The 24,759-nt window shown below is 42.3% G+C and overlaps 1 protein-coding gene across 1 annotated transcript in view; it reads left to right on the top strand.

The window, feature by feature from the left end:
• Window positions 1–24,759, top strand: part of itgb5 (integrin, beta 5) — a 187,282-nt gene that overhangs the window by 42,584 nt on the left and 119,939 nt on the right. The window contains exons 5-8 of the mRNA XM_078552351.1: window positions 1,451–1,619; window positions 13,934–14,095; window positions 20,500–20,595; window positions 20,703–20,792. Of these exons, the coding sequence (XP_078408477.1) occupies window positions 1,451–1,619; window positions 13,934–14,095; window positions 20,500–20,595; window positions 20,703–20,792 (517 nt within the window). The remainder of the gene's footprint in view (window positions 1–1,450; window positions 1,620–13,933; window positions 14,096–20,499; window positions 20,596–20,702; window positions 20,793–24,759) is intronic.

Below are 24,759 nucleotides of genomic sequence, written 5' to 3'. Positions count from 1 at the left end.
AAATTTGTTTGTTGCCAGTGAAGAATGCTTGAGTTTGCTTCCAGATACCTATTTTACAATGCCATATGTGAATTATACAAGTCAAATATATATTGGAGTATTCATATGTACCAATGGATTGCAGCTGGATCACTTGAAATGCTTTGTAGCACAATACTACTATACCCATTCTTTCCAATAAGCTCAATAAAATGGCTAACCCTGATGTTTTTTCCAGTTTAAATCTGCCACTTTTCTGTACAATGTAGTCATAGACATTTAGTGATTCAAACTCAATTAATTTGTTTTTTAAATTGGAGCAACTAAAATGAAAATTAACATGATATTCTTATAGTGATTCTTCCAAAATAACAAAAAATATATTTCTGGTTTGCCAAGTGCTTGCTATTACTTAGTTTATAATCCTACATTATTGCACCTATCATATCAAACGCACTCAGTGGTGTTATTTATAATCAATTCATTAATAAAGGAATAGCAACATTTTAAAATGGACTTAAGTATTTTTAATATTAACATTAATATTTTAGATTGTCAGTGATTACTTCAGTCACCTTCACTCCAGCAAGTCTGGATACTAAGATAAGTGCTTGTTTTTAAAGGAAACTGTTAAAGGATCAACTCATTTAGTCTGCCTGACTAGAATTTTGAACATTATGATTTTAATTAACAGCCTCATTATTTATTTAAATCAAAAATGTCGGTTTTCCTTTTATTCCACTTTGTTTTTTTCCATGTTAGTTTCGATTCATTTTAAAATCAAATCAAGTATTTGTTGAATCCCCATGAGAATGTAACTTTCCCAAAGTTCTCCTCATATTTCTTTTCATCAGTTACAATAATTGAAAGCAGATCTTTCCTGCAGTTCACAGGAAGGGTAGGACATGGACCAATATTGAAGCATTATTGAAGACTGCATTGAATAACAGACTTCTAATCCTAGCCCTTCTCACAGAGTAGAAATCTATGGCTGGGATTTTCCAGCCCCGGTGTGGCAGATCCCGCAGGCCATTCAAACATGCATTCGCTTCAGCAGGACCAGAAGACCCTGCCAGTGGGAGGGGCCGTAAATAAGCAGTTATTTCAAGAATAATTTTGCTTGGTGAAGACCAAATAGAAAGAAGTGAAGTGAATAATGCTGAAGAACTGTTACTGAATACTTTTTTTTCTGAAATATATTTTAGTGATGGTAACTTAGCCTGTATTATTAGCTATAAGAATAGATAGAGACCCAAAATACTTTTAAGCCAACAGTAGCAGTTTACCAATTAAATAAATGTATGAGTAGCTATGGGTTGATGACCCATTTCAATATATATCATATAAAATCTATTTTAATATGCACAACATAAATTCCCATTCTTTATGTGGTGTACATCTGCAGGAAAGAATACAACAGTCATGGAAGACATATCTAATCCTTGCTATTGTTATCTTTTCTTTAATGTAGATATAAGATGTTTCCACAATGCGTTCCATCCTTTGGATTCCGACACCTGCTGTCATTGACTGACAAGTCTGACAAGTTCAATGCAGAAGTTCAGAAGCAAATGGTATCTCGGAATCGTGATGCACCAGAGGGTGGTTTTGATGCAATCCTGCAGGCGGCAGTTTGCAAGGTGAGAAAGTGTGCCCTGCAGACAGTCCAGTTTTAACACAGCAAGCATGAGGGTGATATGTCTCAAATTGGCCTGACACAGATATTGCCAGCTTTATCTGATCTTATAATCTATTATATCCTGTTAACTATTGACGATACTTTTCAGAAGTCAGGGGAGAAAAGATTGGTCCACGTAGCTTGAAGTGGTGCCTCGCAGACTTACAGGCAGGGAACACGTGGCTTTCTTCGTTGAGGTAATTGAAGAAAGCCACATGACCCACTCTGGTAGTGGCCCATGGCATTGCTTGCCCTAGAGTAATCAACATAGTCTGCTTGGCACTACCAGAAGCGAAGTTACGCAGATTTCTCTGTCAAACTTTTTAAACTAATTATTAGGGTTAGTATCGTTTTTAGAATCTTTGCCTTTTTGTTGCTTAACAAGTTAGTTGGGTGCTGATGCATTCATTGGTACTTAAAGTAGAGCTACTGATTGAGTAATGAAGCTGCATCTCAATTTACAGAGTTGAAGTTGGGACCGTACGTTGTGGTATCAATTACACTCCATCCCATGATCAGTTATGACGTTCCTTCCAATGATTTCCCATAATACCATCAGCGCTCAGTTAAAACCAAAAACAGTTAACAATAACAAATAATTGTAACACATCCAGATAATCGGCTGTACAGTTGTATTTTCCTCTGTTTAAAACAGTTTAAGAAAAAGATTTGGAGCTAAAATTCATTCACAAAGTGCAAAGTTGCATCATGGACTATATGATTCCCCAGCATCAGACAGTGCTGTTGGCTGTTAGCTGTGCAGCTCGCATGGGTTTCTATAGTATTATCAATGGGGAAATCCCTGCGATCAAAGCAGGTAATGGCCAGCAGCACCGTCTGCCTTGGGGCAATTGGGGTAGTTGATGTAGCACCACTGTGAAGCGACATGATGTGGACATATTTTTATCCACTTGTTGACATCAGGGTTAGAGAGTTCAATGCCAGGAAATTAAATGCTTTTCAGTATGAAGCAATCTCAAATTAAGTTGAAGTATCTGCCAGATTCAGAGTGAGGCTACCTAACCTTCCTCTAAGCATCGTAACCTTTCTTCCTCTTTCAGTCATTCTTATGGCCTTTTTGAGGGGGATGGCTAAATTGTACCAAGTAATGGGACTTGCCCCTGAGGGGTGAAATTGAGACAGTTAGAATTAATTTCAGAATCCTTACAGCCAGCAGAGAGAGGAGACTTTCATCTCCTGAGTCCGCATTAGATTCAAAAATAAGTCCAAGGTTAATCGATTACATCACCCAGTCCTCTCAACTGTTTAACTATTAAAAGGAAAATGATGACAAAGCACTTTTTAGAATCACATTAGATAGACTCTATGGTGCAGAAAATAGTCATTTGGCCCAAATGATCTATGCCGATGTTTATTCTCCACAAAAGATTCCTCCCACCTTGCCCCTTATTCCTCTATTCCCTTTATAAGAACAGAAGAACATAACATGAGAACATAAGAAATAGGAACAGGAGTAGACCATTCGGCCCCTCGAGCCTGCTCCATCATTCAATATGATCATGGCTGATCTTCTCGTGTTTCAATTTCCACATTTCCATCTAACCCTGATAACCTTTGATTCCCTTGCCTAACAAGAATTTATCTACCTTTGCCTTAAAAACACTCAATGACCCCGCCTCCACCACCTTCTGAGGCAGAGAGTCCAAAGTCACACAACCCTCTGAGAGAAAACATTTTTCCTCATCTCTGTTCTAAAAGGGTGACCCCTAATTTTAAAACAGTGCCCCCTAGTTCTAGACTCACCCACAAGAGAAAACATCCTTTTGATGTCTACCTTGTCAAGGCTATTCAGGATTTTGTATACTTCAATCAAATCACCCCTTACCCTTCTAAACTCCAGTGGAAACAAGCTCAGTCTGTCCAACCTTTCCTCATAAGATAAGCCACTCATTCCAGGTAACAATCTAGTAACCCTCCTTTGAACCACCTCCAAAGCATTTACATCCTTCCTTAAATAAAGCGACCAAAACTGCACATAGTATTCAAGGTGCGGTCTTACCAATGTCCTTTATAACTGAAGCATAACATCTTTATTTTTATGTTCAATCCCTCTCGTAATAAAGGATAGCATTCCATTAGCCTTTTTATTTACTTGCTGTACCTGCATACTAACTTTTTGTGACTCATGTACTAGAACACCTAGATCCCTCTGCACCTCAGAATTATGCAGCCATCCTCCATTTAAGTAATACTCTGCTTTTTTTGTTCCTCATGCCAAAGTGAACAACTTCACATTTTCCCACATTAAACTCCATTTGCCAGATCTTTGCCCACTCACTCAACCTATCTATATCCATCTGCAACCTCCTCATGTCCTCTTCACAACATACTTTCCTACCTATCTTTGTGTCATCTGCAAATTTAGATACCATGTCTTCATTCCCCTCATCTAAGTCATTGATGTAAATCGTAAAAAGTTGAGGCCCCAGTACAGACCCCTGTGGAACTCTACTTGTCACATCAGAAAAAGACCCATTTATGCATACTGCCTGCTTTCTGCCAGCCAGCTAATCTTCTATCCATGCTAACATGTTACCCACTACACTTTGCGCTTTTATTTTCCATAATAATCTTTGATGTGGCACCATATCAAATTCCTTCTGGAAATCCAAGTACAGTACGTCTACAGGCTCCCCTTTATCACTGCGCATGTTACTCCTTCAAAAAACTCCAATAAATTGGTTAAACATGATTTTACTTTCACAAAACCATGCTGACTCTTCCTGATTGCCTTGAGCTCTTCTGAGTGCCCAGCTCTAACCTCCTTAATGATCGATATAAATAACTTCCCCACGACAGATGTCAAGCCAACTGGCCTACAGTTTCCTGTTTTCTGCCTCTCCCCCTTCTTGAATAGAGGGGTTATATTTGCTACTTTCCAATCTGATGGAACCTTTCCGGAATCTATCAACTTTTGGAAAATTAACATCAGCGCATCGACTACCTCATTAGCCACCTCTTTTAAGACCCTAGGATGTAGTCCATTGGGACCCAGAGACTTGCCAGCCCGCAGCTCCATTAATTTGCTCAGTACCGTTTCCCTGGTGATTTCAATTTCACCAACTTCCTTTCTCCCGTTTACCTCCTGATTTGTTTCTATTACTGGAATGATTTTTGTACCCTCTATAGTGAATACAGAAGCAAAATATTTGTTTATTTCTTCCTCCATTTCCTTATTATTTCCTTATTAACTCTCCATTGTCACTCTCTAGAGGACCAACACTCACTTTACTTAATCTTTTCCTTTTCAAGTACCTGTAGAAATTTTTGCTATCCGTTTTTACATTTCTAGTTAGCTTTCTCTCATATTCTAATTTCTTTCTCCTGACTAACCTTTCTGCTGTTCTTTATATTCTGTTCAATCATCTGTCCTGCTGCTCATCTTTGCGGAGTTATATGCTTTTTTCTTAAGTTTGATGCTTTCCTTAACTTCCTAAGGTAACCACGGATGGTAGGTGTTCCCCTTAGAATTTTTCTTTATAGCAGAAATGTACTTATTCTGAATACTCTGAAATATCCCCTTAAATGTCTGCCACTGCTTCTCTATTGATCTATCCTCTAGTTTCTCAGTTCACTTCAGCTAGCTCAGCTTTCATCCCCACATAGTTGCCCTTATTTAAGTTTAAGATAATAGCCTTAGACCCACTCTTCTCCCTTTCAAACTGGATGTAAAATTCAATCATATTGTGGCTGCTGTTACCTAGAGGTGCCTTTACCCTGAGGTCATTAATTAATCCTGTCATGTTACACAATACCATGTCTAATATAACCTGCTCTCTGGTTGGTTCCAGAAGATACTGCTCTAAGAAACTATCTCGAAAGCATTCTAAGAACTCCTCACCCAGGCTACTACTACCAATCTGATTTTTCCAGTTTATGTGTAGATTAAAATCACCCATGATTATTGCTGTCCCTTTATCCCAATATTTTCTCTTGAATACTTTGTCCTACACTGTGGCTACTGTTAGGGGGCCTGTAGACCCCTCCCACTAATGACTTTTTCCCCTACTATTCCTCATCTCCACCCAAACCGATTCTACATCCTGATCTCCTGAACCAAGGTCACCTCTAACTATTACACCAATGGCCTCTTTGATTGACAGTGTTACCTCTCCACCTTTACCTAGCTTCCTATTCTTCGTGAGTGTCAAATACCCCTCAATATTAAAGACCGAATCTTTGTTGTCCTGCAGCCACGTCTCCGTAATTGCTATCAGATCATATTTATTGTGGACCATCGATTCATTTACTTTATGAATGCTACATTCATTCAGATAGAGAGCCTTCAGTTTTGTCTTTTTGTTACCTTTGTAACATCTAGTCTTGACTGTTGATATACTCTTAGGTTTTTTTCTCTCTGTCCCTTCCTGCCATTCTCTGACCCTCATTTTTCATATTACTATTTTGCTCTCCTGTCTTGACTCTACAGCCTGAATTGCTACCTCTAACCAAGCTTGGTCCCTCACCTCTCTTGTTTAGTTTAAAGCCTGCTCTACTTATCTGGTTATGCAACTTGCAAGGACACTTTTCCCAGCATGGTTCAGGTGTAAACTATCCCAACGGTACAGCCCTCACTTTCCCCAGTACTGATGCCAGTGCCCCACAAGCCGGAAACCACTTCTCCCACTCTAGTCTTTGAGCTATGCATTCGCCTCTCTAATCTTATTTGCCCTATGCCAATTTGCATGTGGCCCAGATAATAATGCAAGTATTATTACCTTTGAGTTCTGCTTCTTAATTCGGTACCTAGCTCCTCATACTAAATTTGCAGAACCTCTTTCCTAGTTCTACCTATATCATTGGTACCTACATGGATCACGACAACTGGATCCTGCCCCTCCCACTGCAAGTTCCTCTCTTGTCCTGAGCAGATGTCCCGAACCCTGGTACTGGGCAGGCAACACAGCCGTCTGGACTCTCACTCTTTGCTGCAGAGAACAATGTCAATCCCCCTCACGATACTATCCCCTACTACCACTACATTCCTTTTTGCTCTCACTGCTTGAACAGCTTCCTGTACCATGGTGCCATGGCCAGCCAGCTCATCCACCTTGCAGACCTCGCTTTCATCCACACAGGTTGTGAGCACCTCAAACCTGTTTGACAATTGCAAAGTCTGAGGCGCCTCCACTATTGTCTGCTCGGTCCCATTACCTGTCTCACTGACAGTCACATCCTCCTGCCCCTCACTGCTGACCAAAACAGATGACCCACTTCTCAGAGGTGTGACTGTCTTCTGGAACAAAGTATCCAGATATTTCTCCCCCTCCCTTATGTTGCACTGTGCCTGCATTTCGGCTTCCAGATTAATAATCCTGATCCAGAGTTCCTCAAGCTGTTTACACTTCCTGCAGACGTGTTTGTCGTGGATTGCCTTGGCATCCAAAAGCTTCCACGTCTCACAGCTGCAGCATAATACCTGTCCCACCATTCTAATTTATGTTATTTAATTTACTTTAATTACTTTCTTCCTATGTATGCTACAATTTAGCGTTAATTAAATGCTAGTGCCATGACAACTAAAGGTTATACGCTTCTTAATTACAAGATATGTGTTTTAGATGTTTGTTTAAATTACTTTATTTTAATTGCTTTTTTATCTTTATTGTTTTATTTTAATTTTAAAGTTTCCAAATTTTCATTTATTATTTTAAAGTTTTAGTTCTTTTTATTTATAGATCTACCTCAACTCACCTGCCCTAAGCTGGTTTCTCACACACTGTCTCTTAGATTGAGCACTTACCAGACAATCAACTTACTAGTTTCTCGTGATGTCACAGTTGCTTTTTTCTCCCTTTTCCTGGACTGCAGCTTCCCAGCAGCTGAAACAGTGAAACAGTGCGCTGCTCAGCTCCGCTCCTCACTCGAACCCCTGGTCTGTATTTATAGGCGCTCCTCAGTTCCGCTCCTCACTCAAATCCCTGGTCTGTACTTGTAGGCGCTCTTCAGTTCCGCTCTCACTCAAATCCCTGCTCTGTATTTATAGGCGCTCTCAGCTCCGTTCCTCATTCGAATCCCCGGTCTGCATTTATAGGTGTTCCTCAGCTCTTGACTGTTTCCCGCAGGTCCGTTCCGCTCTGCTCTGACTCCCACTCCCAGCAAGGGAGGTTTGATACATTTATGTGTCAAACCTCCTCTTAAAAGTGTCAGTGTTATTGGCTTCAACCACTCCATGTGGCAACGAGTTCCATATTCTCACCACTCTTTGTAAAGAATTGCTCCTAAGTGCTTCATTTGATCTGTTAGTGACTGTCTTATATTTATGTGTCCTTGTTCTGAATTCACAAGGTGAAACAGTTTCTCCATCTTCATCCTATCAAAGTTCTTCATAATTTTGAAGACCTCTATCAGGCCTCTTTTTCTTCTTCTCTTTTCCAGAGAAAGGAACCCCAGCATGCTCAATCTTAAGTGGCATTTGCATCCTCGAAGGACATAGGAAAGATTGAGTCTAGAAGCGAAAGCAGTTTCTTTAGCAGAAAGGAAGGGGCAGAGTCAGGCAAATTGTACAGGTGCAAGTAATGGATAGGATTTGGAAGTTGAAGTTCAGTTCTGAGTCAAACATAATATCAAGATTTGATTCAACCTGTGCAAGGAACCAGCAAGGAACAGCAGTCTGTGACAAGTAGGGGGAGTTGGTGGCATAATGGTAATGTCACTGGACTAATAATCCAGAGGCCCAGACTAAAGCTCTGGGGACATGAGTTTAAATCCCACCATGGCAGCTGTTGGAATGTAAATTAAATTAATAAATCTGGAATTGAAAGCTAGTCTCAGTACTAGTGACCATGAAGCTGTTGTTGATTGTTGTAAAAACCCATCTGGTTCACTGTTATGATCCCAGCTGATGTTAAATCTGGACAAGTCAGATCTCAGAGTGAAACCTGGTTTGGTAGATCCTAGCTTTGCTTTTTTTAAGAAACAGTGGAGGTCAGTTACTGAACACATTCACAAGAGTCTGCCAGTATACTGTTCACACAAAGAATAAAATGTTTATTAAACAAGAAAAATTGAACAATATTACACTAGGCAAAAAGGTTGGAAAGGTTTCAATACAGATACCGGAAAATGATTCAAACTCACACTATTCCTTTCATCCCAGTAACCCTTACAGACTCAGAACCCCAGTGAAGATTTACCACTGTCTCAACACCAAGGTTTCTTGCTTTGGTTAGCTCAGTTTCAAACAGTTTTCTTCTGGCAGACTTCTGAGCATTCACTCGATGCTTTTCTTCAGCTGGTATCTCTCCCTGAGACATCCAAAAACTGCAATCTAAACTCACTATTACTTCAGCTTCAGAGCAAACATATGAGTTCCCTAAACTCAGTTTCCCAGCAGGCTTGCAGGATTTCTTAAGAGAGAGATTAGACCTACTGGCTGCACTGTCTGGTATACACACACTAACTCCTGTGTTTCCCTGTCTTTCTATGTTTCTCTGGACCTCTGGTGCTAGGCAACAGCACAATTTTTTTCTACTTTTTTAAAACTTCACTAAACTACGAACCCCTTGGTAACCCATCACTTCACTTCAGGTGTTGTAAAACCTCATTGAAAATGCATGTGTGCAAAATAGGCTCCAGACTTCCTGGCACCCAGCTCACAAAAACCTCTAAGTGAAACTAAAACCAGGTTTCACCTTTCTTAACACCCAAATACAAAATATAAGTTAAAACTATGAATGTTCCTAACATTCGTTAATATCCTTTAGGGAAGGAAACCTGCCGTCGTTACCGACATGTGACTCCAGATCCAGGATGACGTGGTTGATTATTAAATGCCCTCTGACATGACCTAGCATGCTCAGTTGTATCAAATCACTACAAAGTCAAAAAGGAATGAAACCAAACATACCACCCAGCAGCGACCTAGGCACACCTAACCCTGTTGACACTGCAAAGTCCTCTTTACTAATATCTTGGGGCTTGTACCGAAATTGGTAGAACTGTCACGCAGACTAGGCAAACAATAGTCTGACATAGTCATTCGCTGTGAATCACACCTAACAGACAATGTCCCAGATACCACCATCGCCAACTCTGGGTACATCCTGTCCCACCAACAGGATGGCCCCATCAGAGATGGCGGCACAGTGATATACAGTCAGGAGGGAGTTGCCATGGGAATCCTCACCATTGGCTCTGGACCCCATGAAGTCTCATGGCATCAGATCAACATGGGCTAGGAAATCTCCTGCTGATTACTACCTACTGCCCCCCTCAGGTGATGAATCAGTAGTCCTCCCTGTTGAACACCAATCAGAAGAAGCACTGAGGATGGAAAGGGCACTTCAATATCCATCACTTAGAGTGGCACGGTAGCACCTCCACTGACTGAACTGGCTGAGTCCTAAAGGACATAACTGCTAGGCTGGGTCTGTGGCAGATTGTGAGGTAACCAACAGGAGGGAAAACCTACTTGATCTCATCCTCACCAGTATACCTCTCGCAAATGTATCTGTCCATGACAGTATTGGTAGGAGTGACCACCATACAATCCTTGTAGAGACAAAGTCCTGTCTTCACATTGAGAATAACCTTCATCGTGTTGGCACTACCATCAGGCTAAATGGGGTAGGTTTTGAACAGATCTAACAACTCAAAGCTGGGCATCTCTGAGGTGTTGTAGGCTATCAGCAGCAGCAGAATTGTATTCAACCACTAATCTGTAACCTTATGGCCTGACATATCCCCCACTCCAAATAAGATCAAGCTGAGGGATCAACCCTCATTGAAGAGTGCAGGAGGGTATGCCAGGAGCAGCAGCAGGCATACCTAAAAATGAAGTGTGAATCTGGTGAAGCTACAACACGGGACTACTTGCATGCTAAACAGCGGAAGCAGCATGTGATAGACAGAACTAAGTGATCCTACAACCAATGGATCAGATCTAAGCTCTGCAGTCTTGCCACATCCAGTGGTGAATGGCGGTGGACAATTAAGCAATTAAAGGAGGGGGAGGCCCCATAAACATCCCCATTCTCAATAATGAGGAAAGCCCAGCACATCAGTGCAAAAGACACTGAATCATTTGCAACCACCTTCAGAATAGATGATCCATCTTGGCCTCCACCTGAGGTCCCCTGCATCACAGATGCCAGTTTTCAGCCAATTTGATTCACTCCATGTGATATCAAGAAAAGGCTGAAGACACAGGATACTGCAAAGGCTTTGGCCACTGACAGCATTCCGGCAGTAGTACTGTAGACTTGTGCTCCAGAACAAGCTGCACCCATAGCCAAGCTGTTCCAGTACAGCTATAACACGGGCATCTACCCGGCAATGTGGACAATTGTCCAAGTATGTCTTGTTCACAAAAAGCAGGACAAATCCAACCCGGCCAATTACTGCCCCATCAGTCAAGAGTCAATCATCAGCAGAGTGATACTCTTTCGAGTTATCAACAGTCACAGATTGCAACTCTTTTGAGTACAATCACAGTTCTTGGTTTCCGGGAGTGGGACATGAACCCACAAACCTCTGATTCAAAGGCGAGGGTGCTATGAACTGAGCCACAGCAGAGTGATGGAAGGGGTCATTTACAGTGCTATCAAGTGGCACTTACTCAACAATAACCTGCTCACTGACACTCAGTTTGGGTTCCGCCAGGATCACTCAGCTCCTGACTTCATTATAGCCTTGGTCCAAACATGGTGGTCCAGAGGTGCCGTGAGGCAACATTTGACTGAGTGTGGCATCAAGGAGCCCTGGCAAAACTGAAGTCAACAGCAATCAGGAAAAACCCTGCACTAGTTAGAGTCATACATAACACAAAGGAAGATGGTTGTGGTTGTTGGAGGTCAATCATCTCAGTCCCAGGACACCGCTGCAGCAGTTCCTCAGGGTAATGTCCTGGGCCCAACCATCTTCAGCTGCTTCATCAATAACTTTACCTCTATCATAAGGTCAGAAGTGGAGATGTTCGCTGATGATTTCACAATGTTCAGCACCATTCACGACTCCTCAAATACCAAAGCAGTCCGTATTCATTTGCAGCAAGACCTGGACCATATTCAGGCTTGGGTCTGATAAGTGGCAAGTAACATTCACGCCACACAAGTGCTCAGCAATGACCATCACCAATAAGAGAGAATCTAACATCTCTCTTTGAGATTCAATGACATTACCATCGCTGAATCCACCACTATCAACATCCTGGCTACAAGAGCAGGTCAGAGACTGGGAATTCTGCAATGCGTAACTCCCTTCCTGACTCCTCAAAGGCCTGAGTATGATGGAATTCTCCATTTTCCTGGGTGAGTGCAGCTCCAACAATACTCAAGAAGCTTGACAACCCCCAGGACATAGCAGCCTGCTTGATTTGCACTCAGCCATCACCTTAATCATTCACTCCCTCCACCACCGATGCAGAGTGGCAGCAGTGTGCACCATCTACAAGATTCACTGCAGCAACTCACGCAGGCTCCTTCAACATCACCTTCCAAACCTGTGACTTCTATCACCTAGAAAGACAAGGGCAACAGACGCATGGGAACACCACCACTGCAAGTTCCCCTCCAAACCACACTATCATTCTGACTTGGAACCATATCGCTGTATCTTCACTGTCCCTGGATCAAAGTTCTGGAACTCCCTTCCTAACAGCACTGTGGGTGTACCTACAGCATATGGACTGCAGCAGTTCAAGAAGGCAGCTCATCACCTTCGCAAGGCAGTTAGGGATGGACAGTAAAGGCTGGCCTAGCCAGTGATGTCTACATCCCATGAGAGTATATATTAAAAAGTAGGTGGAATTTATGGTAGAGTTTGAAAACAATGACTTTAGTCTTCCTGACATTTAGTTGAAGGAAAATTGAACTCATCCATGACTCAATATTAGATCTGTAATCTGGAAGCACAGGGGTGGTTATGCAGCCAAGGGAATTATTGGGGAGGAACAGCTGGCTGTCATCAGTATACAGATGAAATTTAAACCTGCGCCTCTGGCTGATGTCACCAGGGCAGCATGCAAATTAAGTAAAGGAAAGGTACCAAAGATAGATCTCTGGCTGCAGTTGGAACACCAGCAACCAAAGCTATACCTTGGACTTCCTAAACTATACACATCACTGACAACTAATATTAGCAAGGCTGTAATATATACTCCCTACAGTTTACAGAACAGCTAGGAAAAACGGTCCTTTACCCTTTGTGTACACTAGGATGCAATAAAGGATCCTGCAATCTATTATGGAGAAAAATGCTTTATTTTTGGTGTAGTTTCAACTTCAGAAATGAAGAAACCTAAGCACTTGTCCTTAATATTAGAAGTGCAGAGGCTAAGCTAGAGGATGTTAAGAAGGCAGTTTGTTGTGGTGAAAAAGACACCTATCAGACATTTTAGTTATTTCCTTTGAATTGGGTCACTGAAAGTTTAACATATGAAAAGCACATGCATTCAGTGTCCTTTCCTATAGGTGGATCTTGCATGGGTGTCTGTTTATATCCGCATAGAGAAACCGTTTTATGTTTTACAAAGCTCCGAAAGAGGGAATTTTTTCCATTCCCTGATTTCCTTAAGTACTTGTGCTGTACCAGAAATTGGTTATGATTGGAACGTGTGGAATGTCTGCCCTGTTTCTGTGGTTAGTAGATGACATACAATCCTATGCCAACAAATTTAAGGCTATGAACTTACTTTAAAAAGCATGTGACAGCAGAACTGTTCTGGAAAATTATACAATTTCAGTTGATTCAGGATATGATGTAAGTTCATCTTGGATCCTGCACATTATTAGAATTTTAATAAAATTATCTGAGAAGTTTCCTGGACTGCTGGTGATAATTATAACATTTGTTGAGGGAGAATCATGGAATGTGTAGCAAGCTTAGAGGTAATTAACTTACTGAAGCAGTAATGAATTCCGAGTTGTGTTTGCATTTGACTGATACACTTGCCCGTACTCAGTGAGGTAGAAAACATCATAAGTCTTTATTTTGCTTTTAATACTTCCTCAAATTTACTGTTTCTGGGTCTGATAATAAATAATACTATTGGATAGGATTTTTTGTAGTGTTCAATCATAAAAATTACTATAGTAGATGGTTCTCTGTTTTATCAAATTCCTTAATATTGACTATGCAGAGATTTGTGGAGACTGTGGCATTTATATACTCTGACCATTCACTTAACTATGTGGACTTTGCTGATGGATTGCGAGGATCTCTAATTACAGCAGTATGATCCTAAACTGTTTATATTTACAGGAAGCCAGGCTTTAAAAATAACACTAGTAATTGTGACCTTATTTGCCTCCTAAGGAAAAAATAGGCTGGCGGAAGGAGGCTTCCCACTTACTGGTGTTTACCACAGATGATGTACCACACATTGCATTGGATGGCAAGCTTGGTGGTCTGGTACAGCCCAATGATGGACAGTGCCATCTTGATGAAAACAACGAGTATAGTTCCTCTACACAAATGGTGAGGCTAACCTGTCACTTCTTTGTAACATGATACAGTAATATATAGACTCAATATTGATCAATACTTCTTATCCTATGTCATGCCGGCATAATGTATCAGGTGATTTCTATGTCCATGGTTCACGGAGGCAACTGCATATATTAAAGTGCAGCTGCTTCAGTCAGGTCTGATTTTTGCTAGTGGGATGTCCAAAACATGACTTGTGCACTTTAGACCTGGTAGGAGAAGGTCTAACCTTTCCAGAGTTCTTTGGATAGTTAGGGTACACTTTTGGAGAGGTGATCTACCCTTTTGAGTATGGTCCTCGGACACTTTAAGGAAAAGTCAGGAGCCCTTTGGGAGAGGTCATGTGTCCTTTGGGATTGTTTTAAAGTAGACTGTGCATAAAAATTGCATAAACTGGTTGGAACTGTCAAGCTCATTGGAACTGTCAGGAGAGCTGTAAAGAGAACTGTCAAGGGGAGATGTCATAGGGAGTTTTCAAGCTGTCAAAGGATTTAACTCTCTTGACCTTTAAATGTTTGAAAAGAAAACTGTCTGGAGTGTTTAAAAAAAAAATCAATGCATGCTATTTCATGCTGCCTGTTGGCATAAGCCTGAGGGTTACCATTGTAGGATTCGTGCTGCATGTCTGATTTTGCAACCCATCATTATCACACTAGGGTGCTTGTCCACAGTTTGATTGATAGCTCCAAGTGCTATAAAACACTTATAAAGGTGAGGCGAGAGTCACTGCCCTTGACATCAAGGCAGCATTTGACCAAATGTGGCATCAAAGGGCCCTAACAAAAATAGAGTCAATGGGAATCAATTTCCTGGATGAGTGCAGCTCCAACAACACTCAAGAAGTTTGACACCATCCAGGATAAAGCAGCCCTCTTGATTGGCACCGCATCGACAAATACTCACTCCCTCTACCACCGACGCACAGTAGCACCAGCGTGTACCATCTACAAGGTCCACTGCAGGAACTCAACAAGCCTCCTTAGGTAGCATCTTCCAAACCACAATCTCTACCATCTAGAAGAACAAGGGCAGCAGACAGATGGGAACACCACCACCTGGAAGTTTCCCCCGAAGCCACTCACCATCCTGACTTGGAAATATATCATAGTTCCTTCACTGTTGCTGGGTCAAAATCTTGGGACTCCTCCCTAATAACACCATGGGTGTACCTCCACTACATGTACTGCAGCAGCTCAAGAAGTCAGCTCACCACCACCTTCTCAAGGGCAGTTAGGGATGGGCAATAAATGCTGGCCTCGCCAGTGACACACATCCCATGAACGAAAAAAAGTCTTTGAAGTGGAAGTATGAATACAAATATTTATTTTTATAAGGGATTAAAGGATGTTGAATGTCGTGAATGGGTTTTATCAATGAGAGTGTTTGTCCAATTAGTAAATTCATCGACAGACACTTTAGAACTTTATTTAATCTGTTATGGCACAGCTGATGGTAAATGCTGAGCTGCTTGGATCCCAAAGGGAAATATGAAACAACTGCCACAACTGTTTTGTAATTTGTATAAATTTAAAGATGTGTGCCTTGAATTCAGTAGTAATAAGACCACCGAGTCTTATGGATTTCTAACAAAACTAAATTAAACCTTTATTAATAGAAGAAATGATTTTAAGTACATACATAAATCTACAAATTCCCACTATGATAACTTCCACATCCCCTAGTTAACCTAGCTCCCAATTACACTTTCACTAAGCCAACAGTAAGACACATAGGCCCGTAACTTCTGCGATACCCAATATCGGATTGGGGGATACTCCAGAGGTGCAATGGAGAATCCCTCTGGCAAGTTCCCAGGTAAGGGTTTTGCACAGCAATTTCCCAGAATGCTTATTTCCTCTGGACAATTGCGCTGCACTGGGAACCATTCAAAAATTAGATTTAAATCGCAAACTTCAGATGTTTCCGTCGGGGTTATACCAATAGTTACCCAGAAAAGGTTAGAAGAATTAAAACCTCTTCTAACTTCTGGGTAACTATTGTAAAGACCCACGCTGACCTCATGGGACTCCCTGACACCCCCATCTCCCCCCATGGGAGACCCTCCATCCAGCCCCTCAACCGCAGACCACCCCTCACCCGACCCCGGAACCTCCGACCTTGGATACCACCCAACCTCAGACCTTCCCCGACATAAGCAGCCTCACCCCCAACCTTAGACCTCCCCCTGACCTCGGCCTCGGACTCCCTTGACCTCAGAACCCCCAGTCCAACCCCGGATGTCGGACACCCCCCCCCACTACTTTGGACCCCCCCCCCCCCGACCTCAGAACCTCCAATCACACCTCCAACCTCGAAACCTCCGACCCCCCACCCCCCTTGAACTCGGGACCACCGATCCCCCACCCGACCTTGGAAGCTCTGACCACCCCCCCCCCCCGACCCCGGAAACCCCAACCTCAGACCCCGCCCCCAACCTAGCACCTTCCCCGACCTCGGACCCCCCTGACCTCGGAACCCCTGATCCACTGCCCCGCCCTCAGACTCCACTGAATACAGAATCCCCCCATCCCCCGCATCGACCTCGGAAGTTCCAACCCAGATCCCCAACCTCGGAACCCCTGACCCCCCCCCCACCGACCACAGACCCCCCCAAGCCCTCCCAACCTCCAGCATCTAACCCTCAAGTTGCTACCTGCAAAGAACTGAAGTTAAGAAAACTCACTTTGAATTGGACTGCTAAGGGTATTGTGTTTCTTTGCCTATGTCTTTTAAAGACCCCCACAACACCCCCAACCTTTGGCGTCGGGCCCCCATACACCGCCAACCCACAAATCCTATCTACATATCTTAGACATTTACCTTCTCCCTGGCCTGTCAATTTCCCTGGCCCTATAAACTTACCTGCTTGACTGCATCTAGTGCTGTAAAAAAGGAGTTTGGCCTTTTTGAATTCACTGGATCTACACTTCGCTGGGGCCTGCAAAGATTCTCTCACTGCAGGCCCTAAGCAGCTCCAGCGAACTGAAGCGGCCACGCAGTTTTCAAGACCAGATAAGTACGCATTTATTTCTTCGAATTTCTGAGGGCCAGCACTTTCCAACACTAGTCAGAAGTTACAGCTCATTGATTTTAAAAGACCCAGGCAAAGAAACACGATATCCTGAACAGTCCAATTCAAAGTGAGTTTTCTTAACTTCAGTTCTTTGTCGGTAGCAACTTGAGGCTTAGATGCTGGAGGCTTTAGATCTTAGAATGCATAACCTTACACATAGCCTTCACTCCTTTACACATATTTTCCCCTTTGAATGCAAATCCCATTTGCTTCACTATGCCTTTGGACTTTACCTCTCTAATAATAAAAATCTCTGATAGTAACAGTTTTTGCCATTAATCTTTGGGAAAAATAAACATACTGGCCTGAATTTTTCCTGCGTCAGGCGGGCTCGGCAGGAGTGGGCGGTGGAGGTTGGGGAGCCGACCGCCGCCCGCAATCGGCTCCGCACCACGATTTCACGTGGGTGGGCCAATTAAGGCGTGGATCGGGAGCGGTAGCACGGAGCGCTACCTGTGCGGGCAGGGGAAGGAGGGAGAGTCGGGTCTAGCGCACAGTTTGCGCATGTGTGCGAAAGAGAGCTTCAATCTCCCTTAGGCACGGAGCTGCCTAAGGGAGATTGAAGGCTTTTTAAAAAAGTTAATAAATATAATAAAAATTTAATGAAACATGTCCCCTCATGTGAGTGTGTCACATGAAATGGGACATGTTTTTAATTTCAAAATAAAGGTTTTATTTAATTAGTATTAGCTTTAGGAAACCTCATCCTGCTTGTTAATGAGGTTTCTTAAAAAATGTACAGGCCACTTGGCAGCATAAATTTCAAGTTAATTAGGTCGTTAATGGCCTTAATAGGCCTTTCAATTATCAGCGGATATGCAGCCGACTCCGGCGCATGCACGCTAAACGAAATATCGTGCAAGTGCGCGGCGAGGTCGGGTCGCATGCCCGACATCATCGCGTGTCATATTACACGTGTGCCCACACGCCGAAGGTAAAATTCAGGCCACTGTTTCTTAACTTCTCCTGGCTAGGTGAAACATTTCACAGCCTCTTTTGACTTCAACCTATTCTGGTTTATTTAAAAATGCAAATGTTCCCTTTACACCTATGTTTACCTACTTAACATTTCAAACTGAGCTTATCTTCTGTTACATCAAAGCCTTCAGACCAACTGCCTTTAATTCAATTAAGTCTCTCTCACAAACACACACACACACACACACACACACACAAATAAACCCATAGACACAGGCCCCACTACTATACTTTACAATAAATTCCAAGAACATTATGAAAATTATTATACCTTCCTGACAAGTCTCAGCATGGATCCTGTGGTCTGCCCATGGTGGATACTGGGTGAGTTGGCATAGATGATGTAAGGGCAAAGGGGGGTGGGTGGGGAGGCATGGGTTGGCATGATTTGGCACTAAGTTGGCCTCAGGGCTATAAAAGGCCACGGGGTGAATAGGGGGCATAGGCTAGCAAGGAATGTATGAGGGTGCATGAGAGGTGGGTAAAGGGGTATAGATTGGCATGGGGGTATGAAGGGCCATGGGATGGGTAAAGGAGCATAGGTTGGCATTGAGGGCATGAAGGCCTATGGGGCTGGGTAGAGGGGTATAGGTTGGCATGGAGGGTATGTGGGGCCATGGGGGGGGTGAATGGGGGCATGAGGTGGCATGAGTTGGTATGGGTGGTTCATGGGGAATGTGTGGGGAGGTGTGGGATGAGGACTTTTTTTGTGTTTTTTATAACTTCAACAAAGTGCTGGAGCACCAAGGCCGGCCTTTCGCCCAGCCTGCCTCCGCACCTGGCACCTCCAAACTCTTTCTGGGGCCAGTGGTCATGACTCCCATTTTCACCCCTCCACCACCCCCACCACCTTATGGAATGAAAATCTGAACTTAGGGGGTACTTTCTCCTGGGTCAGGTTTGCAGAGCCAAGAATTGACCCGACTCTGCACTCCAGCCCGATTGTGAAAATTCAGGCCTACAAGTTTTTACCCCTAAACTTTGCCTAACCTATAAATTTGTAATCATTTTCTCCTGATCTATGATGGTTGTGGAAATGGTCTCTTTAACCTTCCTGCATTATTTCCTGACCAGCATGCCAACATAATTATGTTGGGTTAATAGTCAGTAAAATTGTACATAAGATATCAAGTGAATATCCTGACACACATAATGCATGTAGTCGTTTTTGAGTTAGCGTTGATTAAAATTCAGCCCAATATGTTTCCTTTTTAAAAAATGCCAAACTAATGATAAAAACATGTGAAATCAGCTTTCCAAGGGGATATTTTTGGTTCCACAGCACTCATTCTACTTATGAATGAATTTTGTTCAATATGTTGCAGCTATTTACAAAACCTCACTTAATGTATCCTATAATTCCCTGATTCAGCATTATCTGATGTTCACTTCTGTTTGTACTTATTGTACCTTTGTATTAAAATGTCTTTAGCTCCTGATAAGCTATCAGCTACATCTAAGAATGATTGCATATTGGCATTTTTTGAAATATGTTATTAGTGCATACAGAATGCATGAAGAATCGTTCTGCCTTTTAACAAGTAACTGATCAAGTGGCATGAGGGCCTACAAGCCATCACTACTTTATGGGTGGAATTTTATGACCCCATGGCGGTGGGAGTGGGTCATAAAATGCAGCAAGCCATTCAAAAGTCCATTGGCTTTGGCGGGACTGGAAAATCCACCAGCAGGAGGAGCCGTAAAATTCCACCCTTTGTGTGGATTTGCTCAAGCTACATTTTTGCTTTAGTTTTACATCCTGTGACCCTTTAAAATGAATTTTATGGTGCTCTATATTGCATAGAATGGGATGGTTAATGATATGATATCACTGGAGTTTTGTTCATGCCAGTTCAGTGTAGTGGGAAGCTCAATATCGTTTATAGGTCCAGCTGTTCATTTTTGGAGAGCCCTGTGAAATGAAATTGAAATAGAGGGCAAGGAAAGGCAAATAGATGCAAGAATGGTAAACCTGGGGATGGACAGTGATATGCAGAGGAAGAAGTGACAAAGAAAGTGAACTAGGACAGGTGAACAGAACTGAGAGTCAGCCCAGGAAATGGGAAGTGGCTGCATTATTCACAGTGAAAGAATTGAAAGTGACGTAAAGCTCATACTTGTGGTATAATGTGATGTCAGCTGTAACAGAGGAAACACAGATGTAAATAGTTTCCTATGATTATCCAATATTTTTGTGACATAAGATTCTCCTGGGAAAAAGAACGGCTGTGAATAGGCCTATAATGTTGTACCAGCTGCTTGTAAGTAACCATATCCAATGCTATTTGAGACCGTGGGGAAATGTACTGGCTAGTATTTCTACATTTTCTTATTTTGACTCCAGGATTACCCATCACTTGCACTTCTTGGAGAAAAGCTGGCAGAGAACAACATTAATTTGATATTTGCTGTTACTCAGTCCCATTACATACTTTACAAGGTATTGTACACATTTTGATTCATATTTCTTACAATCCATGGTTTGGTTCTATTTTGTTGTTGAATTGCTTTGTGAATAAACCTCATGTTATGTTTCTATTTCTGAAGAATTTTACTGCTCTGATCCCTGGAACAACTGTAGAAATTCTTGACAAGGATTCAAAGAATATCATTCAGCTGATTGTCAATGCTTATAGTGTAAGTTGATTTGAGTTCATTATCAAAATCAAATAGTGCTTTAATCATACATATTGTTATATTGAAGTGTCTCTGGAATGTAAACAGAATATTTTTTGCCTTTTGAACATTGCTTAGACATGCACATAGTTTGCCACAAGTCTGGAACAGTATGCTTTGGAAAGCTGCATGATCATCAGATCTCCAAACAGATATTGTTTCACTTTGATAAAAACAAAAAGCTAAAAGCTACTGCGGATGCTGGAAATCCAAAACAAAAACAGAATTACCTGGAAAAACTCAGCAGGTCTGGCAGCATCGGTGGAGAAGAAAACAATTGACGTTTCGAGTCCTCACGACCCTCCGCATTCAAAGGATCATCCTCCGCCATTTCCGCCAACTCCAGCATGATGCCACCACCAAACACATCTTCCCTTCACCCCCCCTAGCGGCATTCCAGAGGGATCATTCCCTCTGGGACACCCTGGTCCACTCCTCCATCACCCCCTACTCCTCAACTCCCACCTATGGCACCTCCCCATGCCCACGCAGAAGATGCAACACCTGCCCCTTCACTTCCTCTCTCCTCACCGTCCAAGGGTCCAAACACTCCTTTCAAGTGAAGCCGCATTTCACTTGCATTTCCCCTAACTTAGTCTACTGCATTCGTTGCTCCCAATGCGGTCTCCTCTACATTGGAGAGACCAAACGCAAACTGGGCGACCGCTTTGCAGAACACCTGCGGTCTGTCCGCAAGAAAAACCCAAACCTCCCTGTCGCTTGCCATTTTAACACTCCATCCTGTTCTCTTGCCCACATGTCTGTCCTTGGCTTGCTGCATTGTTCCAGTGAAGCCCAACGCAAACTGGAGGAACAGCACCTCATCTTCCGACTTGGCACTTTACAGCCTTCCGGGCTGAATATTGAATTCAACAACCTTAGATCTTAAACTCCCCCTCCCCCCATCCCCACCCCGTTTCTTCCCCCCCCCCTTTTTTTTTCAATAATTTATATAGATTCTTCTTTTCCCACCTTTTTCCATTATTTTTAAATCTACAACTAATACTTTGCTAGTCTGTCCACCCCACCCCCACTAGAGCTGTACCTTGAGTGTCCTGCCATCCATTCTTAATTAGCACTTTTCTTAGATAATATCACCACCTTCAACACCTCTTTGATCCTTTTGTCTGTGACATCTTTTGATTATCTGCTCCTATCACTGCTTGCTTATCCCTACAACGACCCCACCCTCAACTTCTCTCTCCCCCTGCCCCCCACCTTAGACCAGCTTATATTTTACCTCTCTCCTAACTATACTTCAGTTCTGCCGAAGGGTCGTGAGGACTCGAAACGTCAACTGTTTTCTTCTCCACCGATGCTGCCAGACCTGCTGAGTTTTTCCAGGTAATTCTGTTTTTGTTATTGTTTCACTTTGGTAGTTCCGAGATCATGGTAGTATTTTATTCTGCACTAATGAAATGTGAACTTTCTTGGTTTGTGAAACTGTGAAAGTTACATTATATCATTATTATGTTCATCTCACCTAAAAAAAAGCTGGGGCTGAAGCATTGGATTAGTCTCTTTGAACCAGTTTCATGAATTCAGCAATGTGGGACTGAATTTACCGTTTGTTTTAACAGAACTTGAACTTGCGTATTTTATCAGTGAACGGTGTTCAGTCAGCCAACTCCTGATTCAGTGAAAAGTAGGAGGGTTCAGCTGTCGACAAGAATTACCACTTCTTAAAATTCTCTATTGGCTATATCTATAACTGAAATTTTATAATAAGTGTGTTTTTGTAACATAATACTATTCGTGTTGTTTGCAGACAAGGACAATAGATAAAACCTTTTAGCTCTTACGCCCGACCATCTCCACTTTCAGCAAACAGAAGGCTTCATTTATGTGGAGAAGACTAATGATTATTACCGACAGACATTGCACAGAAAAAAAAGAATGTCAAACCAGACAATGCGTAACTTGTCACAATCTCACATGTCTTCATTGTGTGACTATAATGAAACACCACTGACACACTCCCAAATCTGATTATCTGGTATGCTTTGCTGTAACTGTTTATATTCAATATTCCGTATGTTGGTCCACATACCCACGAATCTTGGAGGGAACATTGGTCCTGCTGACATCCTCCCAAAACTCCACTGTACTCTCTATAGTGTGATCACACCTTTTCTGTAATGCGGTGACAAGAACTGTATGTAACACTCTAGCTGTGGCCCAGTGTTTTATGCGGTTCTAGCATAAACCCTCTGCTCTCATATTCTGTTCCTTGGTTATTAAAGGAAAATGTCGCATACCACCTTATCTCCCTATCCTGCTATCTTTAAGATCTGTAGACATAAACTCCAAGGTCTCTCCATTCCTCCACACTTCCCTGTCTCCTACTATTTATTATGTATTCCCTTGGTTAGTTAGCCTTACCCAAATGATTTACTGCAGACTTCTCCAGATTAAATTCCAATTACTCGGTCTCTGTGAGAAGTATCTAATATTTAACTGTCTGTCTTACATAGAATCCTCGAACAGAATGATTACCGCACAGAGTGGGACTATTCAGCCTGTCAAACCCATGATGGCTTTCTGCAACAGCATTTTAAATTTTAAAAAAAAATTATTTTCATGCGTTGTGGACAATTCTGGCTAGCCCAGCATTTGTTGCACATCCCTAATTGCCCTTGAAATGGTGGTGGTGAACTGCCTTCTTGAATTGCTGCAGTCTATCCGTTATAGGAACACCCCCAGTCCTGTTAGGAAAGGAGTTCCAGGATTTTGAACCAGTGACAGTGAAGGAATGGTGATATAGCTCCCAGGCAGGATGGAGTATGGCTGGAGGTATTGACTTTCACATCGTACCTGTGCTGGCTCTTTGAGAGGGTTAACCAGTTAGTCCCACTCCCCTGTCCTTTTCGCGTAGCCCTGCGGATAATTTCCCTTCAGGTGTTTATCCAATTCCCTTTTGAAAGCTATAATTGAATCTGCCTCCACTATATCTCTCTTCACCCAGCCCATACTCCCCCTCATCCACCCAACCTGCTCAACCAGAATCCATGGTAAACAGAACAGATAAAATAACAGAATCATAGAAAGCTTACAGCACAAAAATAGTCCACTTGGCCTATCGTGTCTGCGTGGCCGTATATCATTTGGAAGTCTTTGAAAAGCTCATAAATCTACCAATATAAATGAACATTACTTGATTCAAAAATCTGTCAAAATGAACAAGTTCACATTCCCCTTGATAGCTTTGTCAACAATCCCTGTTGAGCAGACTCCATCAATGTGTTGTAATTCAGCCAAGCATTCATAATGTCATTCCACTGAACAACTGTATTGTCAAAACCTCCTGCACAAAATCCATTTGAGCCTTTGAACACAGCCAGAGCTCAGCTTTGAAACAGCCAAACAGTTGGCTGGGCTGAACTTAAAGGAAAAAAATTGAAGGCAATGGAGACATTACACACCATCAGATCTGACTTTCAAACTAGGCTAACCTTTGAATATTGTACAATGCAGAGTAGCACTTTATCCAGTGGATGTACTCTAATGCATCCAAAGATTTTTCCACTTCCACAATGTAGTTATTTCACTTGTCAGTTTGCCAGTTGACAGAAGTAAAACCTGGCAAACACATTATTTAATGATCATTTACCTTTTCAAATTAAAGCCCTATCATCATTCACTGTAGCAGAGACATATATAACTCATGTTATAGCATTTCATAATTACATGTGATGTAGGCAATACCTTTTGTACTTAACTATCATATGGTTCCAGCCTCCAAACCATAATTCACCCATGGTTCATGATACCTTGTGCTGTTGGAGATTCTCATCACTTACCAAAACCTGCCCTCCACCGTCAAAGTTGTGGAAGGTCTGAAATGCCCACTTCCACAATGGTGCCAGCAATGTTGGGACGCAGCTTGTGAGCACTCCCTTATCCTGCGCTGCTGAAAATGGCCATGCCA

Source organism: Cetorhinus maximus, chromosome 11 (genome assembly GCF_964194155.1).
Source record: "Cetorhinus maximus chromosome 11, sCetMax3.hap1.1, whole genome shotgun sequence".
In the NCBI taxonomy this organism is placed as follows: Eukaryota; Metazoa; Chordata; class Chondrichthyes; order Lamniformes; family Cetorhinidae; genus Cetorhinus; species Cetorhinus maximus.
The sequence above is the reverse complement of the archived record's forward strand: the minus strand, read 5'-3'. Positions and strand labels throughout refer to the sequence as shown.